This window comes from Abrus precatorius, unplaced genomic scaffold, assembly GCF_003935025.1.
Source record: "Abrus precatorius isolate BTA unplaced genomic scaffold, Abrus_2018 Scaffold2, whole genome shotgun sequence".
NCBI classification, from domain to species: Eukaryota; Viridiplantae; Streptophyta; class Magnoliopsida; order Fabales; family Fabaceae; genus Abrus; species Abrus precatorius.
The window spans coordinates 11431221-11452098 of NW_020874362.1; the positions used below are offsets into that span (position 1 = coordinate 11431221).

Sequence of the window (20878 nt, forward strand, 5' to 3'; positions counted from 1 at the left end):
TTTGAGGTAAAATTAATTTACTAAATAACCCTATTAATAAGTTTTTTTTTAATAAAAGTATGAAAAGAAAATCATTTTTTTAAAATTAATTTCATTAATTCAACTTTAAATTAAATAAATCTAAATATTTTGATACATGTAAGTGACATGTTCTTTCTTTCGAATATTTAATTAACCAGGCTGGTGTTAGTAAAGTTTATTAAATAGTTATTTGAAATTAGAATTGGAGAGTGATGAAAAGAGAGAGGTACAAGTTGGAAAACATAAAATATGGTTTGATTTAACATGTTACTTAGTGGTACATGGAGTCGGTGTTATGGGGCAAAGGGTAGTGTCTGTATCAGAAATGGTATGATAATGGTTATTGCATTTGATGAGTGACTTTTCCATCGTCTTTTCCGTTGGCGTGGAAGTTCTCACCACCACACCGCAACACCTTCCTCTCTATTATTCTCACTTGTCATTTTTCGAAAGGGAACCCAAATATTTAATATCGATAGCGAAATTTATCTTCAACAACATGCCACGCCAAATGCTTTCTGGCCTTACAAATGTTCCTCCCCCCACCCCCCCAATTTCTCCTTTTCTCAACGCTTTATATTTATGTTAAGGGAATGGACACACATTTTCGACATTAAAGTGAAAGATTGTAAAATTCAATGGAATATACGTCCTTCGTGAATTTCAATTAATAAAAAAACTCCGTTACTGATATTATGTTTTCAAAACGCATTATTCCAATTGTTTTATTTTTTGTTCAAGTCAGAATTATTCACAACATGATGAGACAAGCTTTCACTCCAGATATCTTCTGTAAGGGACAAGGGGAGACGATAATTTAAAATTTTCTAATTTCATAATTTTTTTAAAATAAGAACTATAAAGTAATAGATTAGTATATATTTATTTTTATAAATATTGTATCATTCATTATATTTAAAAATGAACTATTTTCCCTTCCTTTTCTTCTCCTATAAAACCCAACTCCTGACCATAGAGAATTAAGCATGTATTCCTTGAACTAACCCTTGCTGGTTTTTATACGTTGAAAATGGGATACAATAATGGTATCCTAATAAGCAAAGCATTACACCTGGCTCGATTCAGGCGTCAAGAATATTAAGTATTTTATTTTATTTTGTTTTTCAACCAAGAAATTGGATAACAAAATGGTATATATATTATAAATTACATTGCACAATTCCTTAAATATATTTACTATATATGTAGGTACAGGCGTTGGAGACATAAATATTGTAATTTATGTGAATCTCGAACGTTATCTTTTCTGTCCGAGGCTAAGTTCTGAAGTGAAAGCAAAAACACATTCAAGAAGAAGGTTAATAATTATCCCACTGAAGCCAGACACCATACTCTCTCTGGCTAGTTTGATTGTTCTTTCCAATAGAGACTGTGAGAGATTACTTTCACTGGAAGAAACTCGTTCACTCACCCTTTATTGCTTTCTGCACGATTTACTGCATGAATATGTACATAGACACACCTATTAATTTTCTGTCATTCCATTGGTACCCTGCTCCCGTGATAAAATATTCTGCATTAATTTTTCGTGCATTCAATGTGACTAAAAAGTCTCTGCATGACTTGCCATGATAGTTGTATGCAGGAACAGTGAACTTGGTTTTCTTGTCCTTAGTGATCATTACTTGATAAATAGTGAGACTGAACATATGTATAAGTGTTATATTATTTATCTTTTTGGTTTAAATTTTTGGTAGGTGGTGGTACCCTTTAGTCTGTACTAATAATTGACTGGGGAAGGTCCTAAATGGAGAAAGTGAAACTATCTGCTAATTATGATTCTGATGGCGGCGGGGATGAGGAAGGTTCATTTCCGATATTCAAGCTGCCAGAGAGTGAAAATTTTGGACAGCAAAGCAGTAGAAGAGAGGAAGATGATGCAAAAGAAAGAAGATTGGATGGAATTGCTCACTCTAATACTGCAAGCAGTAAGTGGATGGCATTTGCTACGCAGCCTGAAATCACAGTTGATGGCAAATTTACAATAAAGGATCAAAGTACAACAAAAGAAAATGAGTTGAGAAATCATCCAAGAGAGCAATCATCTTCAGATCATCGAACTTTAACTGAAGCGACCATAGCTGAGAGAGCTGCTGAATGGGGTGTTGTGGTGAATTCTGGGAATATCAAAGCAATGGAGGTGGAGACAGGGAGTGCTTCTTTTGATGGTGACCAATGCAAAATCTTATCGGATAGATTTGTTGAATCAACACGGACGTCGTCGGGGGAATCAAATTATGGATCTGAACCATCATCATCAGGGCTGTTCCCCAGAGTGTCACAAGAGTTGAAGGATGCACTGGCGACGCTGCAACAGACATTTGTTGTCTCAGATGCAACCAAGCCAGACTGCCCAATCATGTATGCCAGCAGTGGCTTTTTTGGCATGACTGGCTATTCCTCAAAGGAGGTTATTGGAAGGAATTGGTGAGCATGTTTCCCATCTTTATATACACACCAAGTCAAGATATATGCTGTTTCAGTTTGCATCCTTTGCTTGCTAACTGAACATAACATGCTGTGAAAATGGAAAATCTTAAAGTTATGGGATGGGGATTTTATATATGGGAGAGTGAGTATTGAAAGGTATTTAGCTATGAAATACAGTTATTCTTTTATTTAAGCAGCCAATTTCTGGTTGCAGCCGATTTCTTCAGGGGCCTGATACAGACAAGAATCAAGTGGCGAAAATCCGGGATGCAGTTAGAAATGGGAAAAGTTATTGCGGCAGGATTTTAAACTACAAGAAAGATGGAACTCCATTTTGGAATCTTCTCACTGTAACCCCCATCAAAGATGACCATGGCAATACTATTAAATTCATTGGGTCAGTCCTGCCTTTTCTTCCTGGTTTTTCCTGTCCATGTATCAATAACTTTGATCACTAAATTTTGTATATTGACCTGTTTCATTTTTACTGAAGTTCACATGATAATAAAAAATCCAATTGGCTAACTTCAAATATGCTTTGCTTTTATGTCGACCAAGCCAAAGGTTTGAAGCAAAATGCTTGTTATGTAAAATCATTCTTTGACAATAACTTGATAGCTTAAGTTTTTCAGATGGCATGGCATTAGAGTCCAAGACAATCTTTTTCCCAAACCATGGTTTGGGACATTTCAAATGACAACCAAACACACACTTAGTCTTCAATAAATCCTAGTCATCATTATCATTTCCTTTGTCTTTACTTCCACAACATAGATCTTTTTGCTGCTTGGCAAATTTGGACTGTGGCTTTTGTTGCTTCAAATGGTAGGAACAAGTTTAGTACATTTGCTTGAAAATAGAAGAAAAATGAAAAGAATACATTATGCCACGCAATGCAAAAGAATCTAACTACTGAAAGTGATGCATTTAAGGAAACAGCAATGATACTTACACAAACTTTATCTTCACAAACTCCCAGGCCAGCCATTGGATAACACCTTGGTTCCCAGATTAATCCACTTTGGAATATCTGAGGGCTTGTGTTGTGAGGATAAAAACTTGTACAACTATCATTACTTAACAAAGAAAAAAGACAATATTTCTATGGAAGATTAGAACTCTAAGCTTAATATAGCTAGAAATGTGCTTTAAGGGCGCAAGGATGTATATTGAATGTGAGTTCTTACAATTAGTAAAAGCTGCAGTGTGCATAGTGCTTATTACAGTTATTAGTACAGAATGCAGGTTGAGGTGAGCAAGTACACAGAAGGCGTGAATGAAAAGGAGTTACGACCAAATGGATTGCCTAAGTCATTAATTCGTTATGATGGTAATGTGTTGAGACAATTTTCAGTAGTTTGTGAGATCCTGACTCTATGTTTAATTATTTAATTTCATTTTCCAGCTCGCCAAAAGGATAAAGCTTTGGGTTCCATCACTGAGGTAGTCCAAACTGTGAAGGACCCAAAATCCATTATCCAGGATAGGAATGATGATACTTATACCAAGCATGAAGAGCAAGAGAAATTCAATTTGGATTTTGTATTGCCAAAGTCTGCTGAAATTGGAAATACAAGTACACCTGATAGACAAACTTCCACCCTAAACATCCAACGTGTGAGTTTTTGTCTGGACAAGAGCAAGACATCTCGAAAATCAGCACGGATTTCTTTCATGGGGTATTTATTTTCTTTAAATTTTATCCAAAATTCAGCTCAGGTCTCATTTTCAACAATGCTTAACTCACTGCTAAAATATATTTTGAAAGCTTTTGTTCTTTGCTTACATTTGATTCGCCAACTACATCTTCTATTGAGTTATTGATGAATGTTTAGCTCATAGATTTGAACTCTTGTGGGATTATATGTGTCTTATATGCTTTTCATTTTCTTTCAGTTTTAAAGGGAGATCTCTGAGTTCTGCAGGGAGAGGTGAGGAGAAGCCCATTGTTGAACCAGAAGTTTTGATGACCAAGGAAATAGAGTGGTCTAATAGTTGGGAGCGTTCGCAAAGAGAGAGAGATATAAGGCAGGGAATTGACCTAGCAACAACGTTGGAGCGGATAGAGAAGAACTTTGTGATATCTGATCCTAGACTTCCAGATAACCCAATCGTATGATATATATATATATATATATATATACAACTAATTGGTTTCTTTATAAATATGATCATCTGTTCTTTTTGAATCGAAATTCCTGTTTTTAATGAAATATTATCCATATTATAAACTGCCTGTGCGAAGAACTTGATAAGTGTTGCTTCTCAAATGTTTATATTTGTTTTTCTTTCTATTTATAATTAAAAGAAGAAATTTGTCGATGAAAGAATATGAGCTTGTTTGGAATAAGAAAATGTTTTATTTTTTCATTAATAATTTCTCAATTTTGAGGTTGTTTTTGTTTGCTTATTTTCATACATTGTACAAAAAAATAGGGACAAATATGGTTGACATGTTTATACCCTTAGTTTTCTCTTTTCTTTTCCCTCTTTACTTTTCTAGATTTTTTCAATATGGTCCATTTTGGTAGTAGGTCCTTGAACTTTTTAATCATTTTTAATTATGTTCCTCTGCTAGGTTTGCATTAAGTACACGGACCTAAGTAAAAATATTTAAATAGTTCAGGGGCCCAGCCACTTGAATAATTATTCAATAAGTTCCCAAAGTGTATAAAAAAGTTTAGTAAGGCCCCTGTCCTTAAAGGAAGTATGGCCAGATACCCAATTAAAAAGGATTCAGAAGTTAAAGGACCTACTTACAAACTTTTAAAGTAAGAGACTTATTTAAGAATTCACTAATAGATCACGAACTTGCTGCTGAGAATCTGAATCAATATCTATTATTAGTGTTTATTTCATTAAAATTCCTACTTTATGAGTTCTGATTATAGGAATTATTAGTGTTAATGGATTGTTACACATTTATGAATGATTTTATTAGGATTTATTTCTAGATTAATGGTAGAATTAGAATCAATTTTCAGTTATGACTTTCTTGTATTTAAAGGTTGTTAGTATGAATAAAAATGTGAGTTTCAGCGTTTAATTTTATAGTCTCCTAAATTTCTCTTAGTTCCAACACCTACAGATTAATTATTAAACTTAAGTGAAGCTTAAAATTATGCAAGCAAAATAACTAGGATATTATCATATGTGTGTGTTAGTTTCTGCTATAGAAAGACTACTACTCATTCTCTGTAGTAGCTGTTGGAAATGGTAATATATGCAATAAGTATGTATGTATAACAAACAAAAATTTATCATGTGTGTATGGAATATGAAATTTATTTAGTGTGCTGAGAATACCTTTTAAATAATTTTGTTGCTTCCTATGCAGATATTTGCATCTGATAGCTTTCTTGAACTTACAGAGTATACACGAGAAGAAATTTTAGGACGAAACTGCCGGTAAAAATTTTACTACCTTCCTATACATTTAATTTTTCATTTTGTGCTCACTGCTCTTTTAGAACATTCCTCTGGTGGGTTTTTGTCTAGTTTTATTAGATTAGTTGTCTCCAATTATATAAGTTAGTCAATTTTTTTTCCTATCATGTAGTCCTCTATTATTTTCAAGTATTTTCTTCTATAATTTAAAACTTCTTGTTAATGTGGGTATCAACAAAATGGATGACATGATGGAACTTTATAGACCATGGAAGTGATAATGTGGAATGTACATGCTTTCCAAAATTGGGATTTGGCATTCAACTCTTTAGTATTCGATGGTTAGTTTTTGTGTAAACCCATATTTTCGTCCTTCAAAAGTATAAATAACGTTAATTTTGCCCTAGAAAATTTACTCACTGGGAAATATAGGTCCAATAAAGATTAGTTTCTTTGGGGTGTCAAAAGCAAGCATGACATCATTTTGGATATAAAGTCCCAAAGTTTGTAACTCAGAAAGAGGATGGCTTAGCTTAGATGCAATATCATAGCTTTTTTACGAGCTAACATTCATGCCATACTTTATTCTCATTTTATTTTTGGACTGTAATCTATACTTATAAAGATTTAGCACCAAAGTAATACCCTTGCCATGAATAGTATATAACATAGATTGCATGGTAAAGCCTTGTCCTATAAATGCATAAGCCAGTGAAGAACACATGTGTTGATTTACCGAGGCTGTAATGATCCTCATTTAGACCCCAATAATGCAAATTGTAGTCCCTCTATGTCATAAAATCATTCCCTAGATTAGGGCTCCATTATAGTCATTTCTCTGTCATTCAGAGGACTTTATTTCCAATAATTGATAGACAAGTGATGCAAAGAATCTTGTGAGGACCAGAGTGATGATGCTTCTTTGTACGAAGAAGAAAAATAGTAGTTTACACTTATTTTACTCTTATAGTAGCTTTCTATTATAAGATATATATATATAGTCTTAAAGTTAAGCATATGTTTTATGGTAATTTTTGAGAAAAGAGAATGAGAAACATAGGATGAATCCATGTGTTGACTACATAGTGGAACATATATTTATAATGGGATTATTGACATAGAATATACAATCACATAGTTATCGTAATTACAAAGATGTTAATTTCTCTATTTACAGTATTACTATAATTACATAATTCTAACACTCCCCCTCAAGCAGGGGCATATAAATCATATGCACCAAACTTGTTACATATATAACTAATTCAAGGACTCTTAAAGACTTGTTAGACATCTGCTAGTTGATTATGAGAATTCACAAAGCTAGTAGTAATGTCTCCCGTCCTGGGCATGTGTGTCATTTATCTTTATGCAAAAAGACTTTCCCTAGGGCTCTTGATATAGCGTCTATTTGAAAGAGCTTATTAATAACTTATAAAAAACAACTTATGACTCTCATAAGATGTTTTCAAATTATTTTACAATAAGTTTCATTGTTAAATTTAAGATATAAATCATCGTTTTATAAAGACCTTATTGACTAAGTTCTTAAATAAGCAGTTATCTAAACACACTCACAGCAAAAGAGATATGAGTGACAATGAGATATTTAATTTTTAAACAAGCCTTTTGTACTTCTCAAGCTCTTCACGAGGCTCCCTCAATCATAGTAGGAGTTTGATATTAGCGTCTGTAAAAGTATCAATGGATTTGACACTCATCAGCCATGCCTCTTCTAGGATGTCCATGGTATTCTTCCTTTGAGAAATTTCATCCAAGAAGTATTTAAGTCTACCAAGATCCTTTCTTTGAAGTGATGATAGAGATGTTGTTTCACCTGTGAAATCCCACAGTGTTTACTACCTATGATGACAATGTTGTTAAAAAGACAATAAGTAAATGCATTTATAAGATAGAGTAATCAACTTCACTCTGAGTTATACCATTTTTGTTGAATCACAATACTAAACCTTCCAGGGGATTGCTTAAGACTATATGGAGACTTTCACAACCGACAAACAAGTCTTGAAGACTCTCCCTAGCAACGAAATCACGAGGTTTCTCCATATAGACTTCTTCCAAATGTTCCCCATGTAAGAAGACATTCTTGATATTCAATTGATAAAGATGCTAATCATGAATGGCTACCATAGATAAGAACAAGTGAATAGAGGGTGTCCAGGCTATAAGAGAATATGTCACCATAATCCAGACCAAGGTTTAACCTTTGGCTCTGAGCAGGCCTTTAGTCTATCTACTTTGTCATCAAGACCAACTTTAATAGTGTAAACCTATTGGCAATCAACAACATATTTTTTGGAAGGGAGAGAAAAAAGATCTCAAGTACCACTATGTTGGAGCGCACTCATTTCATCAATCATGGCTTGTCTCTAGCCAAAATAAGCAAATGCATCACCAATAGACTTAGGAAGGGAAACAGAGGACAAAGAAGTGAGACAAGTGTAATGAGAAAGAGATAAATGATGATAACTGATATCAATGTAATGAGTAGAAAGATTACAAGTAGAATGTATACCTTTACAAATCACAATAGAAAGGTCTCACTCAAGAAGTGAGGCTAAAGAGGGTGGATGATGTAGCACTGGAGGTGAGTAAGTAGAGTCAGTAGCAAGTTGGTTATGTGTTGATGGTGGGCATTGATAGATCTACAACGGGAGGGTTGGAAGTTAAGCAGATGGTGTCGAAGACTCCTTGAGAAGAGAAAAAAGATGAATAGAGACTGGGAAGGAAATATTTGAGGACTTAGAAGAAGATACGGAATTTTAAAACACAAACAAGAAGTAAATCTAAAAGGATATTGTATAACAATAAAGATCAGGATAGTAACACTTGTACCTTTTTGAAACCAAGTATAACTAAGAAAGACACATTTGTAGGAATGTGAAAAGAGTTTATCTGATCCAAGACTTACAATGTGAACAAAACAGGTGAACCCAAAGACCTGAGGAGGTAGAGGATGGAGAGGTTGATGTGGGTATTAGACCTGTTGTGGTATTTCCCTATCTAAAATGGATGAAGGCATCCGATTGATGAGATAACAGGCTATAAGGATGACATCACTCTAGAAATAATGAGGAACATAAGCATGAAGCAAGAGGGTATGAGCAGTCTCAGGAAGATGTTTGTTTTTACGTCAACAACCCCATTTTGCTAAGGAGTTTAAGGATAAGACATTTGATGAATAATCTCATGTGAGGTCATGAAACTATGAAAGGAAGAACACAATTATTATTTGGCATTATCACACTGTACAATACAAATAGGAATGCCAATTTGAGTTTTTGTTCCATTTAAAAAGACTGAAAAATAGAAAACAACTCATAATGGTCTTTCATTAAAAAAAGTCAAGTGCATCAACAAAAATCATCAATAAAAGTAACAAAGTATTTTGATCCTAAACTAGAAATGACACAACCCTAGACATCTGAATGAACTAAAACAAAAGGTGACTAAGACCAACTAATGACACGACTAGGAAATGAACTGTGAACATGTTTACCTAATTAACCAGACTCGTAATTTCAAGAAGACAACTTAGAGAGACCCAACACTAATAGTTTCAAGTTCGCAAGATTAGGATGGCCCAGTTGAGCATAAACCATGAGTGCAGTCCAACGCTGAACCAATATGAGAGGATTGCCAAAGCTAGTATAGACTCAGAGATTCACATCTGAAACCAATCATCCTCCCCGATCCTACAAAGTAACAAAATCTTTGGTAAACAAAACGCAATTAAGGAAATAAGTATGACATTGGATGGAGAGTAGATTAGAAGGGGACCTAAGAACATAAAAGACATTTTCAATAGAAACAGATGGAAGAATGGATATAGTGCCAATACCACTAGGTCCTATTTGGGAACCATTAGCCATAGTGAGAGGGCAAAGAATTAGATAAATAAAGCATAGAGAGAAGAGATTTATTGCAGCTAATGTGATCGATGACCCCAAAATCAAGAACTCAAGGACCGAGAGAAGGAGAATAAGAGATGCTAACAAAGGAATTACTGATTTGCACAGCCGACTTAGTTGAACCGGAAGACTGATGGGTTTCACCCTACTTTTGAAAGTCATCATAGAAGAAAGATAGTGCGCCTGAAGAACAGGTAGTAGGGCAGCAGGGTCGGTAGAAGCCATGGGCAGCATGGAGGAGAGAGAAAGACTGTGAATAGCCTGACATGTCAAGGAGAGAAGACATTGGAAACTGACCCGAAACCATGAACAAAGCAGTTTCTGAAAAAAAAAAAAATTACACCAATGGACAGTGAGCCCATAAGGAATGCATGGATTAGGATTGCCCTCTCATTCTAGATACCATGTTGAGAAAAAGGGAAACCAGAAGACATAGGATGATTCTGCATATTTGAATACACATCAGAGCTATCTATTTATAATAATGCATAATAATTACATGATATTCTGTTATCTAAAGTTATGCTAATTACATAGTTTACATATATACTCAACAGTTACGATATCACTTCCTGCTTTTGATATGTTTATATTGGCATCTACTTAACACATGCTGATGTTTGCAAGGCTAGTGACATCTTAGTTCACTTTAACCATTGTATAGGTTTCTTCAAGGACCAGAAACAGATCAGGCAACTGTTTCCAAGATTCGGGATGCCATCAGAGAACAGAAGGAAATTACAGTTCAATTGATCAACTATACTAAGAGTGGTAAATAATTGTTCAAATTAAATCTACATAATTAACTCTCTCTGTTTCCTTTCATAACAAGAGGACTCATCCTCCCTCCTAGTTGTATTTTTGTATTTTTCTCTGTCAATTAAAAAATTTCTTTTATTGCAAATATTGGTTTTGCAAATGAAGATTTTGTTATGTTTTTGTTTTCATTTTCTGAATCAGGTATCCTTTTGTTTTTTTATGTTATTTATGTGCTGGACTCTTCTTATTTATGATACAGGAAAGAAGTTCTGGAATTTGTTTCACTTGCAACCAATGCGTGACCAAAAGGTGAGGTGACTGTGATGTTCTTTTGCTAGAAACCAGTTAATTTGGATCATGAAAGTCAATATCTATTAAACAATCCATTGTCTTCTCCACTTTTTAGTTTCTTATGTTACTTTCAATGATTTTTGGTTAGGGTGAACTTCAATACTTTATTGGTGTTCAACTAGATGGAAGTGATCATGTAGAACCCTTAAAAAACCGTCTATCTGAGACAGCTGAGAAACAAAGTGCCAAGTTGGTGAGTGTTATTGTTTCAGTTTTCTTAGCTATTTTACTTTCTAGTCCAAGATATTTGATGCTTTCTTTGTATATTTTACTTTGTGATATATCCTTTGCTCATATTATTTCAGGGTAAAACTAAGACAACGTGAATTTTGTATGCTAGTAACTTGAGTTACTGGGCACTTTCGTTATTAAGATTTTCTGCTGAATAGTTTGAAAACATATTTAGCATAATCATTACAACAACAACCAATCCTTATGTCTAAAAATGTGTTTCGGATTATTTGTTAGAAGAGTAATTTCTCTTAGAATACAACAAGTTTAATAAAGGAAATGTCGAAACTACTGCATATACAATTAATTCCTAAAATTAAGAGATTCTCATACAATAAATACAAATCAGACAGCTAAAGCTGTCTCCTAATTATAGTATTTGATTATGTATATACAAGGAAATATTCTATTTATGTCAATCTTTATAGATTCTAACACTCCTCCTCAAGTTGGTGAGTGGATATTATCCATTCCCAAGTTGCCAACAATCAACCGAAAAATAGCACTACCCAATCCTTTTGTTAGTCCATCTGCAAGTTGGTTTATGGAGGATACAAATGGTGTACAAATTGTCCCATTATCTAGCTTCTCCTCTATGAAGTGTATGTCTACTTCAACATGCTTGATTATATCATGTTTCAGTAGATCATGTACGATGTTTATTGCTGACTTGTTATCGCTGTACAGTCTTATAGGTTTGTTCCACTCAACATTCAGATCTTCTAGAATGATTCTTATCCATAGTAGTTCACAAATCCCCAATACCATTGCTCTAAACTCTGCCTCTTCACTTGACCTTACAACAACGTTTTGTTTCTTGCTCCTCCATGTTACCAGATTGCCTCCAATAAAAGTGCAATATCTGGAGGTAGACCTTCTGTCATCTATAGATCCAGCGTAGTCAGCATTTATGTATGCTTCAATAGTAATCTCCTTCCCTCTTGTTAATAGAATTCCTTTTCCGGGAGTTCCTTTAAGTATTGCAAAATGAGATAAACCGCTCTAAGCTAAGTTTCTTTAAGATTAATTGTTCATGAACTGACTTACCACCCGTACTATGTACGCAATATCAGGTCTGGTATGGAACAAGTAGATCAATTTCCCAGCCAGTCTTTGATAAGATTGTCTATCTATTATTGCATCTCCAACTGATTCACTTAATTTGTGATTCTTCTCAATAGGTGTCTCTACTGGTTTGCACCCCTATTTTCCTGTTTCAGCCAATAAATCCAGCGCATACTTTTGTTGGGAGATGAAAATACCATGATGAGAATGAGCCACCTTAATGCCTAGAAAATACTTCAATCTTCCTAACTCCTTAATCTCAAATTCTTTTAACAGGCATTTCTTTAATGCCTCCTTTTTTGCTTCATCATTTTCTTTTACAACTATATCATCTACATAAACAATCAGTGCAATAACTCCCCTTGAAGAAGAATGTTTAATGAACAATGTATCACCTTGGCTTTGCTTGTACCCCATTGCCTTCATCAAAGTAGTAAACCTACCAAACCAGGTCTTGGGGACTGTTTCAGCCCATAAAGTGCCTTCTTCAGCCTACACACTTTTCCTTCCTCAGCTTTAAAACCAAGTGGGACTACCATATAGATTTCTTCTTCAATTTTTCCATGCAAAAAAACATTCTTGATATCGAATAGTTGCAAGCTTTATCCACAGTTAGCAGCTAGAGACAACAAAATTCTAAGAGTCTTCATTTTTGCAACAGGTGAAAAAGTTTCAAGATAATGTACCTCTTATGTTTGAGTGTATTCCTTAGCCACTAACCTTGCCTTATATCTTTGTAATGTCCCATCTGCCTTGTATTTAACAGTAAAAACCCACTTACATCTAACAAGCTTTTTTCCAACTCCCAAGTTTTGTTCTTTTCTAGTGCATAAATTTCAACCTTCATAGCATCACCCTCCATTTCTTAGTGTTTAATGCTTTCATCAACAGATTTTGGAATAGTGACAGTGTTTAAATGAGTAAGGAAGCTTCTATCATTATTGGACAATTTATCATAGGACAGAAAGCAGGCTAGTGGATACCTTGGTCTTTGGGTACATGCTCTACTACCTTTCCTTACTACAATTGGAAGATCACCATTTTCAGTGGTCCCATTTTCAATGGGCATATTCTGCTCTTCTGACACCACATCATTAGCTTCAGGTATTTCAGGAATAGGTTCAGAATCTGGGATTTGTCGTGGTTGGATAACAGCCTTTGTCCTTCTTAAGTCCATACAAGGATTTTCGTAGATGACAGACTAATCTGGAAGACTCCCCCTGAGCAACAAATTCAAGAGGTTGCTTCATATATACTTCTTCCCTGAGCAACCAAGGCAAAACTTTCATTTGGCTGAGAGTCCAGCATCACTCATCTCTACGAGCATCTTCTGCCCAAAAGATAGCCATCATTTCATTCTGCTTATTGATTCTATCCTTCTGCTTATAGCTTTTGAGAATATCATAATCTTTAGTGACTACCCTAGCCCTTATAAGGAGTATTCTGGCTTTATTCCTAACCAATGTAAGACATCTTAACACACCTCCCTTACTTCCAGGACTGCACATCTGGTGCATGAAATTTGCAGGACTAGATATCTACACGGGTGGCCCAACAGAACTAGACATCTGTGGGTAGCCCAACATTCAATCTAAATAGGCTCTAATACCATGTTAAGAAACTTGGACCTAACTCACTCCCAAAAGCTAGCTCATAGGAGGAGGACTACCCTATCCCTTATAAGACGTATTCTAGCTACATTCCTAACCAATGTCGAATATCTTAACACAACCCCCTCATGCTCAGGACTGAACATCTAGTGTGTGAAATTTGCAGGACTGGACATCTGAGAGTGAGTTAGTCCCAAGTTTCTTAACATGGTCTAACCCTTGCCACAAATTTTGTAGGGTCTAGGCATACTCGTTGACTGAACTATCTCCTTGTTTTGTAGCAAAAATTCTCATCTTAATCTCATATATTTGGGCAGTGTCACCGCCTTGGAATAGTTTGCTTTACAACTGTCCCATACTTCCTTGGCTGTCTTTCATAGAGTTCCATGACCAAGACATTATAACTGCATCTGCCTCATGCTACAAATTTGGGATCTGATGATTCTGGGCCTTTGTCAGTAAGATGGCTCAATTTTCCCTTCCCCCTTAGAAAGGTTTGGACAAAATGAGACCATTTTAGGTAGTTCTGCAGCTCAACAGCAGCCAAATTTTCAGATTGGGCAGTGGCTTTGTGTTCGATGGACATCTAAGGATTTCATGGTTTTTTTTTTTTTTTATTGAGCTGTGAAAAAAATATGGCAATACAGGATGAGAAGGTACACAGAAGAATGAAGGAAAGTTGCAGTGATTCAGGCCATGAGATTACACAGGCCCCCAAGGATTTTGGAGTGCTGATACCACGTTAGAAAATGTGTTTTTAATGATTTGATTAGAAGAGAAATTTTTCTTAAATAGAATACAAAAAGTTTAATAAAGGAAATCTCTAAACTATTGCACATGCAGTTAATTCCTAAAATTAAGGGATTCTTGTACAAAAAATACAAAATCAGATAGCTAATGCTGTCTCCTAATTATAGTATTTAATTCTGTCTATACAAGGAATTATTCTATTTAGGTCAATCTTTAGAGACTCTTAACACCATATCCCACTAGGATTTAGCATAATCATTATTAAACAGAAATTTATTTGTCAATTATTATACATTGTCTTTTCTCTCCCATCATACTATCTATTCCTCGTTTTACTGTAAAAGTTGTTAGAAATGCCTGCTTATTAGTTGAGTTTTATTTTGCAGCACCAGAGTAGAAATCACCTAGAAATTAATATAGAGCAAATGCCTGCTTTAAGTTGGTTGTTCAAATTCTGTTTATTTTCATTTCTATCAAATTTAATTACTGCTTTGTATATTCATCTTCATCCATTTATATGCCAAGGATTTTTGCAAAATGTTAGTTCTAATACATTTGCTTTGTTAGACTGGTAGCAGGGAAGACATAAGAAAATATGAACTTGTTTTATTTGTACGATAAACTGAAGATAGCAGGAAAATATGAGTGAATGATGCTACAATAGTTATTATATTAGTATGTATTTCTGATTTCAGAGTTAACCTTGTTTACCATGAGATTTATCTTAGTCTTGGTATACAATTGAGATCCTTTTGTCAATTTCTGTACTTTACTTCAATATCTTCATTTGTCTCTTTTATCAGGTGAAAGCCACTGCAGAAAATGTTGATGAAGCAGTCCGAGAACTTCCTGATGCCAACTTGGTACGGTATTCCTTTTAGGTTAGCATGTGAGTTTGTAACCTACAGGTGTTTCAAATTTATGTAAAAGAAATTGGTGTCACTTTTTTCTTTTTGGGATAAGAAATTTAGATTAGACGACAAGACTGCTATTGATGGATACAATATGAAAAACATCATTAGTATAATGTACAAATACAGGCCCATACAAATGCCATTGTTTGTGTACCATGAATATAATATATATATATATATATATACACACACACACACACACACACACACACATATACATATAGTAATCATATTCTATTCAAAAAGCTCACTCCTCTTTTGAATAGAATCCATTTTTTTTATATTTCAATATTTGTTTATCTAAGTAGGATTATGAGGTTTCTACTAGTATAAGTAGGGCTTAGCTATTGCCTTTTGCATCACATCTTTCACATTAACTTGATATCGATGTCATATTTGTCAGTATCTATTGTCTCTTTCCTTCTTTTTCTACCTAAATCCCCTATAATTTTAAGACAGTATTAGAGCAATACCATCCTCTCTGCTTGCCCTGTCACAGTTCTGCTTTTGAGTTTCATAAAATCTATAGAACTCTATTGTAACAAAGTCACTATCTTCATGATTGTTTTCTGGCCATAACAAATTCTGGTCATCCTTTCTCTTTGTTTCATCTTGTCACTGAGCTTTTCTGCCTGCCATCATCATTTTCTCTAGAATCCTTGGATTGTTTCTTCACTTTTTTGTCTTTCTGGAAGCCTCTGTTGTTCCATCTTTTACTTCATATATTTTGATTGGACTTCTTGGAAGACACCCTGCACTGAAAACCATAAAGAGGTTTTGAAAATAACTTTTTTGCAAAGCAAATTTATGGACAACACTTTGTGCTCCTTTCTTGAAAGAAGTCTTAGAACTTAATTAAATGAAAAGGCTCTATCCCTGCTAGCATACTTAAGATTCACCTAAAACCCCAAACAGAATACTCTGAGGTGATCTGATATATAGACAATCCTGGAACAAGCATCTTATCCAACCCTTGATCCAACATCCAACTTGCAATGTTGTTGCTTACTAGTATACTTATTCTTAAGAGCAAGTGGGAGTATGATAGAACTAGAAATAGCGAAAGAAATAGAGAAAATATCAAAAGAGACAAAATGATTATTCTTTATCACAGTTCAGGGTACTCAAGAGACCTTGTTCTCTCCTAATGCCTAAAGGCCCTAGTCCTTTATCAAATGACAAGATATCCCTCTCCTAACCTCCCATCTTGTTGTTCACCAAAATCAAAAACCGCCCATCTTATTTATTGGCAACATGCCTCATTCAAAACATCTCTGCTAACAAACTAATAGGTAACTAAATAATCTATTGTAACTAACTACTTATGGCAATTACCTAACAGAGGAAAATTAGTAGCACCCTACAAATGTATATATTTTTCAGATTTACCTTCAATGCATTATTTTATATTTACCATAGTTGCATCATTCAAAGAAGAGAGAAATTGTGCGTTCTTTTGCACTTATATTTGATGATATCATATGAATCTCTTAAATTGTAGAGACCAGAAGATTTGTGGGCAATTCATTCACACCCTGTCTTTCCACGACCTCACAAAAAGGACAATCCTTCTTGGTTAGCAATACAGAAGGTACCAATTTATGTATTTGACTTCCTTTTTCATTATTTTTATATAAATAAATTATTTAATGTAAATTTTACATATGAGAACAGCTGTATGGTGTAAATTAAAAATATACTTTATTCACAATACATAATTACCTCCTTTAAAATAAGTCTTGTTCTTCAGGGATACATAGGGGTTTCTTGCATGCTTACTATGGGGTTCCTTTAAGTGGTAGCTACTTCATTTGGGACTTTTTCAACCATATGATCTCTAAATGCTAATTCAATGATTCGCCCCCTTCTTTCCATGGTCTAATTACCCCTTTTTGTGGATTGTTTATCATTCTATCTCTTACTTTTTGGATTCTGGTGGGAGTTTCTCAAAGGATTGAGAAAATTAAGAGGGACTTTGGTTTGGTCTGTAAGATCAAAGTGACATCCTTATGTTTGCTGAGAGGGAGGTTTTACACAGGCCTATGATGGGTATCGATCTGTTCATGAGAAAAATACTAACAGCTGAAGCATGGCTATTTTTAACTAAGAAGTCTGACGTATCATAACATATTGCAAGACAAAAGAATAGAAATGAGTAGAAAATATTCTTTAGCATTATCAATTTTCAAGACAATGTGCCTAATTTGTGTTTTAAGCTAAACAAGAAAAGACAAAGTAGGATCTTCATAACTGTCTCCAGTATTATACTTGCTAACCAATAGAAGATGACCCTACACTTCATCCATTCAAGGAGGTAGGAAGCTCATGTGCTAATAAGATTGTGATAGCAAACCATGATAAAAGTAGTTAGTAAAAGATTGTATATAAAAAGAAATATGACAGGATAGAAGGGACAAGGAGGATAAACAGTGTAACATCTTTGTCTGTCTCTTGGTCACCTTGATCAGGGAACATTCTTGTGAATAAATACAATCTATGGTCTGTTTTTCTATCTGTATGAACCGGTTCTAACAGATTGTGTACAGGGGTATGAGGATGTTCACGGTCAATCCTACTAGAAAAACATTGCAAAACTAGAGGCTTTTTGTATTCTTGTCAGGAGAGATTAATTTTTGCATTATTCATTTTTGCTTGTTGCATCATCCTTTTTTTGTCACTTCTTGAATAAAATTTTTGGAAGTGCGTTTAATACAATTTGAAAGTTATTTAAATTTTAGGAAGTTATAAAATTACTTCCAGCAATTAAATTTTGCAAGTGATTTGAAAATGATTTCTAAAATTTAATATCTAGATGAAATCAAATTACTTTCAAAACTTAAATTCTTTTATACCTTATGAAAATTAAAATTCAGAAGTCATTTGCAAACCACTCCAATTAGTTTTTGGAATATATAAAATATACTTCCAAATGTTAAATTCCTAAAGTGACAAAAAAAGATGGTGCGGATAATTAAAAGCTAGAATGAAATAAAAATGGGTGATGGGAATGTGAAAATTGCCTAAATTATATGCAAATGGTATGGCATTCTACATATGCATCAGTTTGGTTTTGAAAAATGTTTTTATGTTTTATTCGTTAATTTAGTTTTTTTGACTTTTTCAGATAACTGGAAGAGGTGAAAAAATTGGTCTGCACCATTTTTTGCCCATTAGGCCCTTGGGTTGTGGAGATACTGGCAGGTAACTATTGAGTTTGTCACTTTAGTGATCAGTTTATGTTGTCAGTTTCAGTAACAATGACATTTGAATATTTCTGAAAATCTTGCTTGACTAAAGAGCGTTCCTAAATTGGATTCTGATTTTATATGCCACAATGCTATTTGGTACAAAATTTGGTATGAATATCTCATATCCAATCATGGTCAGAGAGAGAAAAATGTAAGGCTTGAAAAGTAACTGATTAAAATGCAACAAACTTTTCTCATTTTGCTTTATTCATAAGCCATTTCATGACAAAATCTTTGCTCCATTTAACATTGTTCTTATTTAAAACACCATCATAAGGACTTCTTCTTTCTAGAGATTGTTCTTGGTTTCATATGACCCTTTCTCATTCTGCACCTTTAACATAACCCCCTGACCCATATTAATCAACATTTGATAATATACTTTACAGAAGGATGCTCTGCTTGTGGTCTTAAGGCTTAAAATTTTAACTTTCCCAGATGAAAGATGGTCTGTTTTTTTATCAAGGTGTCATTTTGTTTTCTGCTACAGTGTTCATTTGGTGGAACTCCAAAGTACTGGGGAATTATATGCAATGAAGGCAATGGAAAAGTCTGTAATGCTAAATCGTAATAAGGTCTGGATATGTAGGAGTCACTAGTTTTCTTCTTCATAGGTTTTTTGCACGCTTCCCATTAACTACTGAAATTAAGCTGATTGATATATTCTCTGGAAATATGTGGTTTTGCTCTCTTGTATTCATTTTTTCTCATAGCTATTCATCTGTGCCAATTAAGATCATTATAATTCGTAAATATTTATGAGCAGGTAATCTCTATTAGAAAATCAGGCATAAATTATGAACCATGCCATTTCTATGAATATATTATGCATTTGTTTTATATTATTACACTAGTGCTTGACCTAATTCTTATTTAGATAGCGTGCTTCTTTATATCCTCAACACTCTATCTAATAACCTATTATTTAGTCTCCATTCACTGTTTTTCCTATAATTTCTGCTATATAACTCTTTCATGATATAGAAAGATAATATGTAACAATAGGGTTTATTTGTTAGTTGAAATACAAATGATGAAATTGGCTTAAGTGTGTATCAAGATGCTAAGTGTATTGAAAGGAGAACCACAAATGCAGAGGCTAATATATCCTCCTGTGCCAAAGGAAACATGGACACAGTAACATAAAAATGATCAAACTTTATGGAAGGCTGAGAAGCAAGGGCATAATAATGGATGTTGAGAGATAAGCCAAAGATGTTCACAACATATGGCTCTAATGTCATCTTGGTTGTCAACATAAAAGAAATACAGAAAAAAACTATGCCTCAGCATTTTTATTATAAGACGTATTAATTTATTAATTTGTGCTTCTGTTGAATTTGGTCGCAAGGTAACTCCTGTTTTTTGGTTGTGCCAGAGAGAAAAGGTTAATTTATCTAACTCATTTATCAGAAATATATTTCTGTGATTAAAATTACAGGTTCACCGAGCATGCATTGAGAGAGAGATTATATCATTACTGGATCATCCTTTTCTTCCAACACTATACACATCATTTCAGGTAAATATAACACACCTTTATCTGTATGTCAGACTCAGACAGGACTGAAGTGTTAAGTTGGAGTGAGATATTGCTCTAGCAAACAACCTTGAATCCTTTAAGTGGTAAATCTTGGGTCCAAAGAAATGAGGAAGCATCTTTGTAATGATATAATGATGAAAAGAATTGTATCATCTTTTAACTGTACTAGGCCCTTTATTAATAATTGTAACAACTTGATTAACAAGTTCTAGAATACTCTCTCCAGTTTAGTATTTTATTAGGACTATATTTCTTCCAAAGGTACCTTGATTTAACCAAACTAGTGGAATTACTACAAAATTTGTTAAGCAGAACCACTGTTTAGAAAAGTCTTACAGGAGTAGTTTCATGTAGTGTACAAAGGTCGAAGTGCATACTGTTCTAGGGGTCAGTATTTCCTCTAATCTTATTAACATGATATCAGATTAGGACTGGCCAACCTTGATACCATGGATAGAGTGCATCAAGGGAAAGTTGTTAGCCCGCTGTTTGTTTTCTTCTGTGGGATGGGATGTGAAGGGATGTTAGTTGGAGGTCCAAGCTCGTGGAGGGAGAAAGTGGCCTAGTGGAGGATTAACCTCCTGCATCAACTTGACACCCAAATCTTAAAGACTTT

At 34.2% G+C, this 20878-nt stretch overlaps 1 protein-coding gene across 11 annotated transcripts in view; it reads left to right on the forward strand.

Moving 5' to 3' along the window:
* Positions 1-492: 492 nt before the first annotated feature.
* LOC113858738 (phototropin-2) overlaps positions 493-20878 on the forward strand; it is a 28320-nt gene continuing 7934 nt past the window's right edge. For 3 of the 11 annotated variants that reach the window (XR_003503426.1, XR_003503428.1, XM_027491477.1), the window contains exons 1-16: positions 975-1123; positions 1231-1415; positions 1739-2469; positions 2687-2869; positions 3711-3802; positions 3878-4151; positions 4369-4585; positions 5810-5880; positions 10456-10562; positions 10810-10859; positions 10990-11094; positions 15361-15420; positions 16973-17062; positions 18596-18672; positions 19210-19294; positions 20161-20241. Coding sequence is in view for 8 of the 11 variants with exons in the window: in XM_027491477.1 (XP_027347278.1) it covers positions 1790-2469; positions 2687-2869; positions 3711-3802; positions 3878-4151; positions 4369-4585; positions 5810-5880; positions 10456-10562; positions 10810-10859; positions 10990-11094; positions 15361-15420; positions 16973-17062; positions 18596-18672; positions 19210-19294; positions 20161-20241 (2172 nt within the window). In the remaining 3 variants the exon portion in view is untranslated. Of the gene's footprint in view, positions 1124-1207; positions 1491-1738; positions 2470-2686; positions 2870-3710; positions 3803-3877; positions 4152-4368; positions 4586-5809; positions 5881-10455; positions 10563-10809; positions 10860-10989; positions 11095-15360; positions 15421-16972; positions 17063-18595; positions 18673-19209; positions 19295-20160; positions 20242-20878 lie in introns of those variants that run through there. The other 8 variants (XR_003503427.1, XM_027491479.1, XM_027491480.1 and 5 more) reach the window with 6 other exon arrangements.